General features: G+C 36.1%; 2 protein-coding genes across 7 annotated transcripts in view; both read left to right on the forward strand.

Moving 5' to 3' along the window:
• The window catches only part of ripor1 (RHO family interacting cell polarization regulator 1), a 303,026-nt gene extending 300,917 nt beyond the window's left edge, over nt 1-2,109 (forward strand). For all 6 annotated transcript variants that reach the window (XM_039763032.1, XM_039763030.1, XM_039763028.1 and 3 more), the window contains one exon: nt 514-2,109. In XM_039763032.1, the coding sequence (XP_039618966.1) occupies nt 514-611 (98 nt within the window). In that variant the 3' untranslated portion in view covers nt 612-2,109. The remainder of the gene's footprint in view (nt 1-513) is intronic.
• A 4,325-nt stretch (nt 2,110-6,434) lies between these two features.
• The window catches only part of ctcf (CCCTC-binding factor (zinc finger protein)), a 71,291-nt gene continuing 60,971 nt past the window's right edge, over nt 6,435-16,754 (forward strand). The window contains exon 1 of the mRNA XM_039763035.1: nt 6,435-6,600. The gene's annotated coding sequence lies outside the window, so the exon portion shown is untranslated. The remainder of the gene's footprint in view (nt 6,601-16,754) is intronic.

The raw sequence follows: 16,754 nt of genomic DNA on the forward strand, positions 1-16,754 counted from the left end.
ATATATATATATATATATATATATATATATATATATATATATATATATATATATATATATATATATATATATATTTGTTGTTAGTATATGTGTGTGTGTGTGTGTGTATATGTAATGTGCGTGTGTGTGTGTATATGAATGTATTTTGCAATGTATTGGCAACATTGTGGTGAGCCTTCGTTAGTAGTCCACACACCAACTGATTATAAAATACATTCAGAAATGTTATTTTTAACCCTGTTGAAGTATAGACCTAGAGAAGCAATTTTAATACAGGTTACATGTAAGATTGATTCAACACAGGTTTTCAATTGACAAAGTGGTTGAAAGAGGATTTGGCAGTCAGATCAATTGACAGATTTGTAAAGTCTAGTGTAAGAAAAAACTGGAAGGTAATGTCAAAAAATGCTTGCAAACACTTTCTTATGGAAAATTAGAAGAATCTTTGCTCTCTTCAAAACCTTGAGTAGGCATTATTGGTAAAGTCTGTCATGTTTGTTTATATTCTTTCAGGTGAAGAAGGAAAACTGGCTTACCAGCTTGCTGAAGACACACAGGATGGCATCCCACGACTTTTTGCTCCTGGCAGTATGGCTAGCACAGCATTTTAAGACTAGTAAATGCATGCCATTTGTGCACTACTCTGGGCAGTCACTTCAACTGTGCAGAATAACAGTATTAATGATTGCTTGGAAGGTGGGAAACCATTGTTTAAGAGATATGTATTGCCATATCATTTGGCCTAGTATCCCTTTCCAAAGCAAAGTGGGGTCGGTGGATGACACCAGCTAAGAAAACTAGCTGGTAGAAAAATTGTAGGCTAAAAGTTCCGGGTTTGACAGGAAAAGTGCCAGCGGTCAAAGCTAAGAGAAAACAAAGCAAAAAGGGAATTAAATGTTACAAAAGGACCTCTCTGAAGGCATTGCACTTTGAACTTTTGTAAATGGCCAGTAGGCACCAAAAAGGTGGAATGTTGCAGTCTGTGTTAAGATTTTTGTTGTTAGTATGCTGCAAACCAAGCAGAAATGTACTTTTGTGGAGGAACATGGTTCAAACTGGGAAGCTGTTTAATCATTCACGTTGTGGAGCTGCTGCAACTCAGTGTCATAGGAAATTTAACCACTTGTATGTGAGAATTATTTTACTATTTTCTCTACTTGAACCTGGTTTGTTTTTATTTCAATACATGGTGCATAGCACACAGTGGCCCCCTGGTGGTAGCCTTAACAAAATTACCAAGCGTAATAAATTTAAAGCTAAAGATTGTGAATTTGTATTTCATTATTTGTGTATAGTATACATTTTAATGTGCAATAAATGGTAAAACAAAATAAAAATAATGTTGAGTTTCTTGTTACCACTTGAAGGTTTTATCAAATTTTATTTTCGCTGTGTCACTGCATTGCAGAAAGCAGCTCAACTGTGAGGAGTTGTGTTGTACTTCTGTAGCTTATCCGTTCCAAATTTGAGAAAAAGGCTACATTAAGAGATTCAAATCCAGTTGTTGCCCGTGAATATGAAATGTGAAAGTTTGTAAATAACCAAGATGGTTGGAAATAACATCCTTCAAAGTTCATCTAATCCTTGTAAATGATACAATTAAGCCAAAACATGGAAGATGGACTAAAAAGTGTCACATTTCCACTTTATTTGTGCAAAATCCAGTAAACAACAAAAATGAATAGCAAAAATTTAAATAAGTGGACAGAATGTTAAACACCGTCTTCCCAGTTTGAGCCCTTGATATAAATGTAACACATTTTTGGTAAAATTGTTCTATTTTATATATTATTTTAATAGGGTCAGGACAGGAGTACACCAGGAACAACCCGGTTAAGAGAGGAAAAAAAAGCCACTTTAATTCAAGTGCCTCATGTTGCAATCAAAATCGTTTTAAGTTTAAAAAAAAAATATATATATATATTTAAGACAAATGCAGTGGCATATTAGTTAAACTGCAGTGCAATTTAAAATATTGTTTTATTTTCTGATTGTGGGACAGAAATATTAAAATGATTTACACTGATTTTTTCTATTAAGTATATATTGTATGTAATATACATTACCTTAAATTTAACTATAAGCAAAATAATAAAATTTTCTGTATAATTTTGTTTGTATGCTTGAATTGTGATTTTAGTGAGCTCTTTAATCAGTGTGACATTTCGCATTGAGAAAGGCCTTAGTGTTTTTTATGCCCTCCTTTTACTACTTAAGTATAATACTTATTTTGTGCTGTCTTGATGTAATCCTGTAACAACTGGTGACCTATGATGATATGGGCTACCATTTCCTTCCTGATAAACACTGGCATAGCGCTGCATAAAGAAAGTTCTGGAAACAGTTCTTGAAAAGAAAGATCCCTCTCTGGCAAAGGAAAAACCGTGCACATATCTTTATGGTTAGCCAGAAGCACCAACTCCTGAAAGAATTTTGTAAGGATGGATTTTTCCAAAGCATGAACATGAAATAAAGGTTTAGTCAATTTGTAATTATTGTCCAGTGTTAGGGGATCCCCACTTTTACCACCCTCTTATCTGTAAAAAAAAATAAAGAACAGGTAATCTGGAAGCTGCAATTGTTTCTTTATCTCTGGGTTAGCTCAGGTTTGAATTGGCTAAAAGGAGCACCATCCTTGAAAGTGCTCCCTGGAATCTCCTTGACCTTTAAAGTAACACTAGAATAGAGTATAAAGACTTTTGCCTCTGGCAGTCTAATTGAATCTAGAGTTGGGAGGTGATCTGACCACAAAATATGGAGGTTAGTGAGGTTGAGTAAAGGTAGGAGAGTGTTTTTGCTTGTTTTTTTAACTTTGCAATTGAACAAACCAACCTTATCAAACAAACAGAAAGAAGAGCCTGTATAAACAGACACAGAGGTGCAACAAGGTTTTATTTTATTTTTTATCAGCTGACACCCTTTGATCTTTTCTCAGTTTTTATTTAGTTTAATAAAGTCATCACTCTTGATATAGTATCATGGTTTTTCCTTGCTTTTGTTCCAGGTTAGTATTACTCTAGCCCACGCATATTATACAATATAAAGTATCTTTATTTTTCTGAAATATCTTGATCCAATTTTAGGTGCTTTTTCTGGCAAAATCAGGTACAAGGTAGAAACCCTACCCGTCTAGAAATTAATATTAAAATTGTAAGAAACTAAAAATTTTCTATTCATTAATCACCAATTTATAAAAAATTCCAAGACAAGTGCAGTGACAGTTGTAAGGAGGAGTCCTCCAATCTAAAATGATTATCATCTCCTGCACAAATATACTTCAAGTGGACATTCCAGATTTACTCTTACAAACCAGGACAACATATTGTTACTTTGTACTACATGTTTTATTTGCAAAATTTAAAATATTTGTTCCATTTTTAATATAGCTTTTTAACTCTCAAGACCTAATTATTACATTAACACTTAACTAGTGATGAGAGAGAGAGAGAGAGAGAGAGAGAGCATACACTGATACAGTGTGTTGCCGCACCCACCACAAGACTAACAACTTGGACTGGGACCGGGACCTGAATGCAGCCATGCAACGGGTGACACCTCAGCACCAAACAGGAACATGTTACACTATATAGGTCTATTCACATTGTTTTAACAAAGGGGTTTACACTTGCTGGCCTTATAAGGGAATGGAAACTATGCAGGAATCTAATGTGGTTAGTGCTCATTAGTCCTTGATACTATGCAGCCACTGTAATAGAATATCTTGTGCCTTTACTGTTTGGGTAAGTCCAAAGGGTATTGATTTATCATTAACAACCCTCTGTATGGGATTTTGGAAAGACATGTCTGTAATTTTCAGGATGTTTTTCACATAAAATGAACATTTACTTTTGTCTTTAGTGTCATCCACATAATTTTGTATAATTAATGTTGTTAACCATGTACTTTTCTCATATTGCAAGGTCTAGAAACAATTATTTGTGCAGACGCTAGCTTCACAAAGATGATATCGGGCAGGAATATTAAATAATGCAATTAACCAGTAAAAATATTTTTGTACTTTTTTTAAATTTGTAGAAATAGGTTAAATCCCAACTCTGCATTCCTCAAGCTTGTTCAATGTGTCTTCATAAGCTACTATTATGTTTTGTCTTTTATGTCTTAAACATGCATGCTAGATTAAGTATGTACAGCATGAGTGTGAAAGAGTGCACAAATACTTATTTGGAAGTTCTAGTATCCTTGAGTCTGGATTCTGCCTTGCACACAACACTGCTTTGATCCTAAAATTGAATCAAGTGGCTGCAGAAAATGGAAGGATTGAAGAATTAAGTGTACCTTCAATGGATAATAAAACAATATCTGAACAATATGTAGTGCCACAATTATCTCTAAGCCATTTTTCTTTAAAAAGTAGTATGTATAAAAATAAATCATTAATCATTGCTGCATTTGGGAAGATTGGTTAAATTCAACTATAGTCTATCATGACATTCAATAAGTTAATGCATCAAACTGTAATAAACAACAAAAATGTTGCAAGAATGTATAAATTGTGTTAGGACTTTAGCTTCAAACATTTTTTACATTAGACACAGTATTATGAAGGTGAATTGACTCTAGTAAGCTAGATGTATTGCTATCTTGTGGAACTGAGAAGAAACCTTTTTGAATGTGTAAAACTTCTTTATCAGTTTTATAAGAGGGATCCATACAAGTGAATATGAAAAATAACTAAACAATGTAGCCATTAATTCTACTTTATTAATCATTAGTAGTCATTTTTCAATAATAAAATGTGCCAATTTTATTAACTACAAAATAACATTCCTTCACCCAAGTGACTATATTGATTTTCAAAAGAGGTTTTTATGATGAACAATACTGACACAGGTGCCAATGACACAATGTTAAAGTAGGCCTGCTACTTCAATGTTACATTCCATTTGTAAGCTAATTAATAATAAAAGCATAACTAAGTGGTCAGGTTCAGTCCTGCGGACCACCTTAACTGCAGGGGTTCATCCAAATATATCCAGCTTTTATTAGACAAGCTGTTATTTCCCAATTTCTTACTTTTTTGTGTCATTTCAGAAATTACAAATCGGGTTTGCTAAATTTTTGTATTTAGCATTTGTGTGCATTTTTTTTTTTTACTTTTTAAGAATTTGCTCATTATGTTCTGGTATTTTAAGCATTTTCGTTGTAATTAGCTCACACGTAAATTTTATACTGAAATAGCAGCTTCCCTTTAGTATTCAATGTCATATGCATCCTTGTCTGCACGGTTCATAATTAATCCTCGATAAATGGATACTGTTAAGTCAGTAAAGTCCACAGGAAATGGTGAATTGAAAAGAATACAGTAAAAAAGTTAATATTTAAAGATATGGCAAAAAGTGCACATTTATTAGTTTTGTTTACATGGTAATATACTAGCGCATACCTGAAAGCAAAATAAGAGAATAAAAAGACCAATTAAACTATTACATAATTTTGAAGCAAGACCGAAACATTTTCTGTGAAACTGATTGGAATAAGAAATCCGCAGCTACAGTGGTACCCCAATCCTTAATTTGTGTGGTCTTGCAAAAGTTAAAATCACATAGCACTTGCCAGTTATTCGTTTTGATAAACTGAAATACAAAACCTAGCACAAAAAACCTTTGATGGGTTTTAGAGTACACTTTACAGATGCCCGCCGCTGTGCAGTAAGGACGCATGTCACAGTGTGCAGCATTCCTTCCCAATCCTAAAAGAGGCAAAAAAGTGACGTGAAAGACCAGCTACTCCTTGTTTTGTATGTTCTTCTGATCGTGGAAACAAAGCGCGCCAAACTCAAAAAGCATACCATAGGTATATCTTTAATAACTATTGTACAACGACCGTTTTAAAGTTAAACTGTATATATAGTGTTAGCAGAAGCACAAACTGCTTTATTCTGTTTAAAATGTATTTGCAGAGGCAAGTAGAAATCGTTTTAACTTAAAAATTCTCAGTGTATAAGTATTATGTATTGACCAAAACCAATATACATGTAACGTACACTCAATAGATTCGCGTGATGCAATATCTGAAAACCGCTGATTAATTTGTCACAACCCCTATAACTGTAACGTACAGTCATTAGATTCGCGTGTTGCAATATATGAAAACCGCTGAAGCTCTGATCGCGGCAATTTGTATAAATAAACCTTTACCCTCGTCGCCACGCAAGAGACGGTGTCCTAAAAACACGATCTGTTGCTCTGCTTTTCATTTTCGGGGCGCTGTTGGGATATTTTCCCGTAGCCTCTGCATGTCGCCTCGGATAGGCTGACACTTCAGAGAACCCCACGACATCCTGCCACTCAAATTCAAAAAATGGCGCTTAAGTTCAAGGCGCGCGCGCGCACCCACAATTCAGTGTAAAAGCACACATCCCCCCGCCTTGGCGCCTGCGGGCCCGATTACTTTGCGCAGGCGCACGACAGGTCTGCGGGCCGCCATTTTGTGCAGAATCTACTCTGTTGAAGCGGGAGAGGATAAAAAGCCACCAGAGGAGGCGAACGCTTCTTATCACCGATTGTTGGTGGATCCCTTTTGGGAGCCCCTAAAAAAACTTTAAATTGTGAGAAAGACGGCTCGGGAGAAGAAAAACAGGTAATCTTGCATTACTTTTTGGAAAACGAAAAGGGGGGATTTTTGCAGGAGCTTTCTCCGGCCTCTAGGTGTCACGATGGGGCTCCGGTCCTGGCGGCTGGCGGGGGGTGTTTGTCTCCCTCTATCGTTATCGAAAATTTTTAGGAAAAACATTTATAACCCAGAAGTTCTCGATATTGTTAAAGTGTTTTGCAGTTTCCGTAGCTAACGAGTTCTGAGATATTCGTGGATGACTTATATTTTTAAGGCTTCGCTGTTTTGCAAGTAGGTTTAGGCCAGGCGTCCATTTTCTTTTTTTCTTTGTTTCCTCTTTAGAGAAGGTACAGAGCAAAACCGCGACTTATGAGGATACATAATTCCAAGGAGGGCAATTAAATAGTAAACCTCTTCTTCCAATATGTTAACGCAGGAAATTGATCAAGTCTTCAAGCACAGTATCTTTAGCAGGGGCGATAAATGGGAAAAAAAAACATGCCGATATAAGCCGCAGTTCCCAGCTTCCGAGAAACGTATGTGTTTTCGCCATACTGGCGGAACACGGAGTCGTATCTTTAGCAATTCAGGTCTTCTCGTCCTCTGTCTGACATTTTTTCCCCGGCGTCTGCATGTGTGCACATTTCCAAGAGTTAGAAAAAAAGGGGTGCGTCCGATATTTGTAGAGTTTAACTAGACCCGGGCTGTGCGCCAGATGGAGCCGCACTAAAAGTCATACACAACTGTCAATTCTTCCCCACCCACGGTTACTCCGGATTAAAACGTGGTAAATTTCTATAGTCCCAAGAGTGCGTCGATTTCGGCCGCAGGTGTGTAGTTCTGTTCGCGTGTGCCTGCGCGGACTCGGGTTTCCATGGTGGCTTTCCCACGGCGCGCGACCTGCCACCGGCGCAGCTTCTCTTCAGAATTTCAAACGGAATCCCTTTCCATCTAAATGGAGTGAACAGTCGAGAGCTCCCTCTACAACCCGGCTGCTTGAAGAACACCACTTCTGTATTACCGGGGAGGGGAGGAGAGGAGGTTGATATTTCTTAGTTGTGTGAAAGTGGTTGCAAAATCTTAGATCTCGTTGTATGAAGCTCACTCAGTTGAGACAAAATGTATTTTTGATTAAATGGTGCTGGTTTCCTTGTTTGTGAACAAAGAAAGGGGTCCATGGTTCACTGTAAATCAACCCCTTTTAGACACGAATACAGAGTCAAAGGCAAAATGTATTTTGGTGCCACTTTGGAATTTTGTGGTTATTTTTTGTGCACTCCTTGTGTTCGAGGACTTGTAATGTACTGTAGATGTGTATAGTGATGCTTGATGTAAATAGATTATGATACAGGTTCTGCACCTTTACCATCCATATATTTTCTAATTCTTTTAGGCCATGTAATCGGTCCAAGCATTTGACGAAACATTTTTTTTTGTATTCAATCCTTAAGTATACTTTCATAAAATACTTGGGTGAGACACTTTTACCGTTACTACAACCTGTGCATACCTGTGAAATGCAGGTTTCAGCTTTGCTGTCTGTAGGTCACAGGACCCTAAACGCTATACAGTATTTTTTTTCCCCGATTAATTGCTGATATTGCCATATGGGGTAACTGATTTATTTGTGGTGTAAATTATTTAACTAGTGCCTTCCCATTTTGATAACATTTTAAATGATTACTAAGCCGCAGAAAAATTAGCCTGTGGTTTGTGCTGCAAAACACTTACCCATGAGCAGTCTTCATTATTTTAGAGAGCTTGATTTTCATGGTATCGTGAATCCATAGAAGCTACTTTGATTTGACAGTTTCAGGCTTAACTTAAAAAAACAAACTGATGCGATTCCAAAGCATTCATAAAGTACTTGGGAAATTACACCCTTAACATAAGGAGCAAACCAAAACGAATATTCAAGAAAAAATATCCGAAGGACTGAAAGCTGTGCATGCAGCTTTTACTGACCCGAGTGGTTCACCCCAAATGGAATACAAGGGGTCAAAATTAGTAGTCCTTTTCCCTGAAACTTTGAAGAAGATGTGGCTCAGTAATATGGTAATGAGAGTGTCATTGTAAGTTGTTTTGTGGTTGATGATCTTATTTTTGGTAATTTATTAATTACTTGTGGTCCTTGCTCTTCTAAGAGCCTCTCTCGAAAGGTTAATAATGACACACTTCAAACATAAAAATGTTTAGGCTACTTCAATTTATGTGTTTATGAATACAATATTTTTATCCTTTACGGGAGGTATAGCCCTCTGTTGACCCTCTATCAGGTGGTAGCCCATGACAAATTTTTATTACAATTGAAATATTTAGAGTTTAAAAATGTAAGCACATTTTATTATTTCAAGGATTTGGTACCACTTTTCTTGTTTATTATGTACTTCTACCATGTCAAATAAATCATTACAATTCATATTTAATCTTTTCAACTAATTGAGTGCTAATGCTAATTGGGATATATATATATATATATATATATATATATATATATATATATAATACACACACTGTGTGCACTATTATTAGGCAAGTGAGTATTTTGACCATATTTTTTTTGTGTGTATTCCAACTCCAAGCTGTGTACACTTGAATGCTTATTTGATTTAAGCATGTCAGATGATGTGTAATGCAGGACGGTCTGGCCTAAGGAGATCAACACCCTATATCAAGGTGTGCAGAATTATTAGGCAGCTAGTTTTCCTCAGGCCAAATGGGCCAAAAAAGTGATTTAACTGATTCTGAAAAGTCAAAAATAAGTCTTTCAGGGGGATGCAGCACTCTTGAAATTGCTAAGATATTGGGGTGTGATCACAGAACCATCAAACTTTTTTTTCTTGCAAATAGTCAACAGGGTCGCAAGAAAAAAAGACGCAAATTAGCTGCCAAAGATTTGAGAAGAATCTAATGTGAAGCTACCAGGAACCCATTATCCTCCAGTGCTGTCATATTCCACAACGCAACCTACCTGGGTTGCCCAGAAGTACAAGGTGTTCAGTGCTCAGAGACATGGCCAAGGTAAGGAGGGCTGAAACCTGACGACCACTGAACAAAAAGCATAAGTTGTAACATCAAGACTGGGCCAAGAAATATCTGAAGACCGATTTATTTCAAATGTTTTATGGACTGATGAGATGAGTGACTCATGACAGACCAGATGGATGGGCCCGTCGATCAGTAACGTGCACAGAGCTCCACTTCGATTCAGATGCCAGCAAGGTGGAGGTGGGGTACTGGTGTGGGCTGATATTTTTAAAGGTGAGCTAGTTGGACCTTTTTCGTGTTGAAGATGAACTCAAAATCCACTCCCAAACCTACTGACAGTTTTTAGAAGTCACTTTCTTCAAACAGTGTTACAGGAAAAAGTCTACATCTTTCAAGAAGACCATGATTTTTGTGCAGGCCAATGCTTCATCGCTTTCATCGAAGTACTCTACTGTGTAGCTAGCCAGTAAAGGCATTAAAGATGAAAGAATAATGATATGCGCCCTCCCCTTCATCTGACCTCAACCCTATTGAGAACTTGTGGGTCCTTCATTAACGTGAGATTTTTACGGGGAAGGAAAACCATATACCTCTCTGAACAGTGTCTGGGAGGCTGTAGTCACTGCTCCACAAAAAAGATGATCGTCAACAGATCAAGAAACTGACAAGACTCAATGAAGGGAAGGCTTATGACTGTTATTGAAAAGAAGGGTGACTATATGGGTTGTTTGGTTATTATCACTGTAACAGATGAAAATAAACAAGTGAGATGGGAAAAGTTTCATTTTTCCTTTAGTTGCATAGTAATTCTGCACACTAATAATTGCACACATGTATTCCCATGATGTTCACACTCCCATTTCCTTCGTAAAAAACATTCAGGTTTATTAACATTTTGGATTGACTAATAGCACTGTATTTGTGCCATATTAAAATTAATCCTCAAAATTACAACTTGCCTAATAATTGTACACGTATGTATAAAAATAAAAATGTAATCATTAACTGAGAAATACTGTAGTGGGTTCACAACCTGATCTGCTAATTGTAAGATGGATATTAGTGGTACTATTCCTGGTTACGTAACAAAGGAGTGGGTGGGGTCTGATGCAGATGGAGGTTTTGCTTCTCTGGTCTTGCACACTTGACCCTTGATCCATGAGAATTTGGGGGGAAAAAATATATAATTGAGAACCTAAAATTGCATTGTATTAGTTCCCTGCATTTAATTTGTGGAGAAGATTATTTTCCATATTCACTGCATTGTACATCTAATGACCATTTTTATTTCTTCAACATCTACTCAGGTTTATTCTGTGTTCATTTGAATAGAGCAGTATTAATTTTTTTTGACAAATCCCGAAGCAAACTCTGATAAACTCTGTTCTGCAAAGGTGGGTTGTTCTTTCATCTCTGATCCTTAAGTGTAAATGTAACCAAATAAACCTTTTGTGGGGAGGCATATCCAACTTTATTTTAGCAAAGGTAATAAGGTTTATATATATATATATATATATATATATATATATATATATATATATATATATATATATATATATATATTATTAATTGCCACTCGCTCACTTTGTTTTATTTTAAAATTGAATTGGTATTTGTACTTTTTAATTTCAGTACTATTAATTGTTTAATTAGTATGAGTATTAGTTTTATTAAATATTTTGTATAGGGATTTGTGTGAGGTTTTGTACTTTATGTAAAGCAGTTGTTGGGTGCTACTACATACAGTAAAGTTTATTATTAAATGAATACACCACCCAAAAATATTTTTGCTTTGCACCCAAACCATAACCTATTGTCTATGGAGGAGGTGTGAAAGCTTTAGATTTGTCAGAGATTTCAGGCTCTGTCTCTCAATGGTGGGCATGTGTGTCACAGTTTCTTGAGGATGGTCTAGAGCTAAATCGTTTAGACAGAAAAATACCAGACTAGATACTTAAGCCTGTTATGAGAGCACAATGTGCTGATTAGTTTTAGAGCCAAATCGTACAAGAGAAAGGCACTCTAGAGGAACCCTCAAATACCGCCAGTTCTGTACAATGGCAGACAATGTGTAAGTGAAAAAAGAAAAAATCTTGCATTACTTGTATTGCATAATCCACTGTCTGTTATCCAGTTGCTTACCTAAAAACACAGAAAACAAATGCTGCTTTTGTAAAATATTGTTATTGTGAAAATACTTCAAACAGTAGAAGAAGAAAAAAGAGTGGAAGACAGTATAACATCGTAAAGAGGTTCAAAAACGTTGGCGCGATACATAAGCAGAGCAGGTTACATTTGTCAGGCTTATATTTATGATCACGGATAAGCAATGCAGCATAGAATCAAGAGTTCAACAGTCGGATGTATTTGAAATTCTAAAGCCAATAATGGATACAAATCCATACGTCCAAAAGTATTGCATTTTACACAAAATTTATCTGAAAAACATGGACAAATACGTTTTCAAGGATTTCTATATGAATCTGAAAGATCACGCTCACTTATATAATAAACCAACATGTGATGAATTGTTAACAATAGTAGTTTTGAACGATGGAGATATCAAAGACAGAGTTTATATTCATGCTTATCCAAAAGCACAGAACGATTCGTTGCAAGTAGCAGATCCGGGAATTGACTAGCGTGTAGGGCCTGCACGGAGGTTGGCGGGCGAAGCAAACTGGGGGTAGAAGCCCTAGTACTTCCAGAATTAACAGCATATACCCTAACGGTAAACTCAGGGACTCCTGGGAGAGACTTACTGAATTGAAGACCGGGATCATGACCAAGAAAATATGGGAAGAGACAGGCCTTCAAGTCAAAGTCTTCAAGCTTAAGTATTTATTGGAAGCCATTATAATTATTAGAGACCTAGGGATTTTCTGTCTGTCTTGCTCAATTTGAGTTTCTGCTTCTCTTTCAAAATAACTGTAGATTAACTTTTCAGGTATCTTAAAATATTTATATATTAAATAATACAGTTGCTAATTGTGTATAAGATATAAGTAAATGAACCAGCTTTTTTGTACTCTGCCTATTGGGTAATGGTGAAATGATGTGTATGTATCAATATGGGACCTCACAGGTGGAGCAGTGGTAGTGCTGCTGATTTGCAGTAAGGAGACTGTGGACTATTGTGGGTTCGCTTTCCAGTTCCTCCCTGTGTGGACAGCACTTTAAGTACTGAGAAAAGCGCTATATAAATGTAATGAATTATTAATAATAATAATATTATGTTTGAGACAATACAATCCTGGAGGCTTGCATTAAATTTGTCCATGCCTTCTCTGCGAAAGCAGTAAATAACTACTACAAATATATCTAATTTTTAACTGAGCAGCTAGAGTATTGTGGAACTGCTTGATTTTGTTTAACACTTTCTAAAGCCAACCTTACATGCACTGTGGTATCCCAAAGTGCAAGCAGCAGAAAAGTAAAATTGCTGCATTCCAAATATCACAAAAGGCAACATTATGGGTAATAGATAATGTAGACACTGAAATAAAGGAGATTGGGAAAGTGACATTAAACCGTGATAGGTTCAGAATGCAAGAAATAGCAGTGCTGGACAAGTCAGTAACATACTATGGTAGAGTAAAATTCTTTGTTATGAATCAATTGATAAATTAGAACCTAGCAATCACTGAGCTACTTGTCCTAACATGCATACTGGTTATAGGAAGTTGCACTTAATATTGTAAGTGTGTTTTTATTTAAAAAAAAAAATAAAAGTTATGCTTTTTTCCTGTATGGCATTGCTCCAGTAACTTCATTGAACTAAATTCTTTCAATCATTAAATATGAGTAGGCAGCATTGTCACATTTTAAAGTGAAATAGCTTTACAGATTTAACAGTGGTCAAGTGAAGTGTGTCTTGTGCTAGATGAGAATGTACAGGTAAAGTACTGAACAGTTAATTGCGCAGTAATTTTTTATTTGGTTTAGCTGAGTTAGGTAGTGTTTGCCCGGAGGGCTCAATAAATGTATTTAAGTACTGTGCAAGATCTCCATTAACTCTAACCTAATACATATACAATTAAGTTGGACGCTAGTGTGATTCCTGTGCACATGAGTATGGTTAAATGCTTATGATGCAGGTAGCTTATGCTTTCCTGGATCTTCTCCACCACAAGATAATAGATGAATGGATACTGAATTTGCCTTTGTTAATGTCTGTATTTTTACTGCTACTAATCTTACTCAGGAGTGATTTTTATTTACACCAATTTAATGTCACCCTACATGTTTTTTGTCATGAAAACACTGTCGGACATAAGGAGTGTCGAAAATGAGAAAAGTCATACTTTAATCATTAAAGGTAGTGCCAAAACTTCATGTCGATCCTACCAGACTAAAATTCAAGTCCTTAAAATTTTAAAGTTGCCAGTGTTTATAAGTACTAGCCAGCCAAAATATTTTTATCCTTATTTTATGGGCAACTAATTTTCAACAGCCCACTATATCACTTCAGTAAAGCAGTCGGTTGATGACCTAATTGTTGTGTGTTTTTTTTTTTTTTTCCCAATTTATAAACACAGATGTTTGCCAGTACACTGAAAGCTGTTGCTTCTGAATTGTATTTAAATAGCTGTGAACATTTCTAAAGACGAAGATTCTCAGTTATAGTGCTGTTGGTTAATTGAATGTATCAGAATTAGTATGCAACTAACTTGGAATTTTTGTATACTATATTTGTTTTTTTTTTTTTTGTTTTTTTCTCTCGGGGCTAATATTAGGTTGCCAGTGCTTTTTACTCTTTGAATATGCCACATACCAGTGCATGTGACTAAAACACGTGATCCTGAAGTTGATCTTTTTTTTTTGTGTGTGTGTGTGACTGGCCTTGGCTTTTGTTGATGTTCACTGTGAAAGACCATTTTAGGGGAAACTATTCTTTTAAATTGCAGAAATCCCATTCTTACGGATTACCTATTTCAGTTTGTACTGTTATTACTTTTACAATTTTGTTTGTTGTTGTTCACTCAAGCATTACTTCAGGTTTTTCATCAGTCATAGCCAGACAGTAAAGTTGTAACATTCAGACATCTTTAATTTGAACTTATTACAAACGGCAATGTCATTTAGAGACTGTATATTTAGGTGGGGTCAATGACTTGAACATTTTAATTTTGGGGTTGTTTTCTGTAGTGGTTAAGGTAGAACAAAATAACAGCTGGTACTGTGGTGTGGATGCTTCTTAAGCAATTACTAAGGGTTACTTACTGTTAAACTTAAAGCACTGGTTTTTGTCCCTGTAAATGTGTTACAGTGACATCTTTTTTTGGTAGAAATCCGTTGACATGGTCAGAAATGTAAACGGTGAAGGGAAAAACTTTTTGAAGGAAGTATAAAACAGGAGAATTTTGAGGATTGTACAGACAAGAACAGGTAGAAATAATCTTGTGAACTATAGTATATGTACAGCTGTCCACCCCCTCACTTTTGCTTGTGTGAATCCTGTTGACTGAACTGTGCTAATATTAATACTGACACAGTCACTACCTGCTTGTGTTGGACATGAGGATACCACTGCTGTTGTATTTCACCTTCCCTGCCTGGCAACCCAACTTGAGCTTTATTCCTAAATACGTCTTACCTGAGCTTTGTGAAAACATACAGGAGTAGTTCTGTGGTCTCAATGCCTTGTTCCCCCTCACAATGCATTATACATTTTACATGACATTTTGAGATTGGAGCTTGTTTATTTTGGTATATGGTATTTTGTTGGTTTGATATCGTTTTGAGTTAACTTTAGTGTATAATTTCTTTTTCCGGTATAGAACACTGTTTTTACTAATTCCACCCTATTACTAGTGCAGTTGTTCTGCCAGTAGCCTTCATTTGCATGCATGGAGAGCACTACAACTCTACCATTATTTAAGTACATCTTGTGCATGCATTGATGATCTCTCACACACAGAGTTAAGTCTTCATCTACTGTGTCTGTATCTCATATTCCTTGATACTGGCATTTAGTTGATATAAACAGGATTCTTGGTTGATGTGTTAGTAGGTGGCTGTAGATGTTGTTGCAATGTCTGATAAAGGCAATTTATAGTATGAAGAAATGTTATCCAAATAGTGATAGACTGATAAAGGTGGTGATTAATGCATGGATTGTTGTCAATAACGCTAGATCTGAATCTATGTGGCAAGAAATGCTGCTGCTATTCACTGAATGTCCAGAAATCAAAGCCGATAGAGTTAAAGGCACAATTATTAGACCCACAGTAGAAGTGGAGCAAGACCTTTTACTTTACCAAAAATCTGACAAGTCCCAAGTGTTTAAAAGATAATTAATTTTAAAAGAACGAAAACAAAAGAAGTGTGTGGAAAATTTTACCGATGAAGTTTGAGTTGAAACGAGAAAAACATAAGGCCGAAATTAGTAGCCTTCAGACAACAAATAGTCAAAGCTTACTCTTTATAAATCGCAACTGACATTAACCTCCAATTGTAGTTTCTAAGAAGATTGGCACAGGTCTTTTGATTGATCTTGGACCATTTCTCCATGGCATTTTGCAGCAGCTAACCCATATGAGATTTTTTTGTGCATGGACCTTAACCTTCAGATCCCACCACATATTCTCAATAGGATCGACATCTTGGCTTTGAGTAGACCACTCCAGGCATCTAATCCAGAAAGCAAGATTAATGCAAATCTGGTTAAAGTAAGTTGGGATCCACAAAAATGGGACTAATTTTGTACCAGAAATATTGGATTAAGCCAGGCCTGTATTTCCATAACGAATTAAGACCGCATTACATGCTCTTTGAGGTCAAGGATGCAAATAACTTGCGTATCTAACTTTTTGGAAGGGCCTTGGGGTTTTCCTTTTCCAGAAAGATTTGGCGAAATCTTGCCCAGTTACTGGGATACTTTGAAATAAACCTACAAAAGAGCAGGTTTCTCATGAAGGATTTGTGCTTTGCAAATCTCGATAATTAAGGAACAGAGCAGCTATTGATAGTCTGAATATGTGCTACAAGAATTTCTTATCCCAGCTGCACTATTTAAAGAGCTGGAAAAAAAAAAAAAGAAATGTGAAAATGTTGTGCCCCTTTCTGAATGAACAACTGACCAGCTCCTTCACCACATTTTGCCAAGAAAAACTTAATCAGATGTTCTGGCATTCTGTTTTGTGTACAGAGCTGTGTTCTTCACATCATTGGGGATGTTGTTCGTATTGGCA

This window comes from Polypterus senegalus, chromosome 9 (genome assembly GCF_016835505.1).
Source record: "Polypterus senegalus isolate Bchr_013 chromosome 9, ASM1683550v1, whole genome shotgun sequence".
In the NCBI taxonomy this organism is placed as follows: Eukaryota; Metazoa; Chordata; class Cladistia; order Polypteriformes; family Polypteridae; genus Polypterus; species Polypterus senegalus.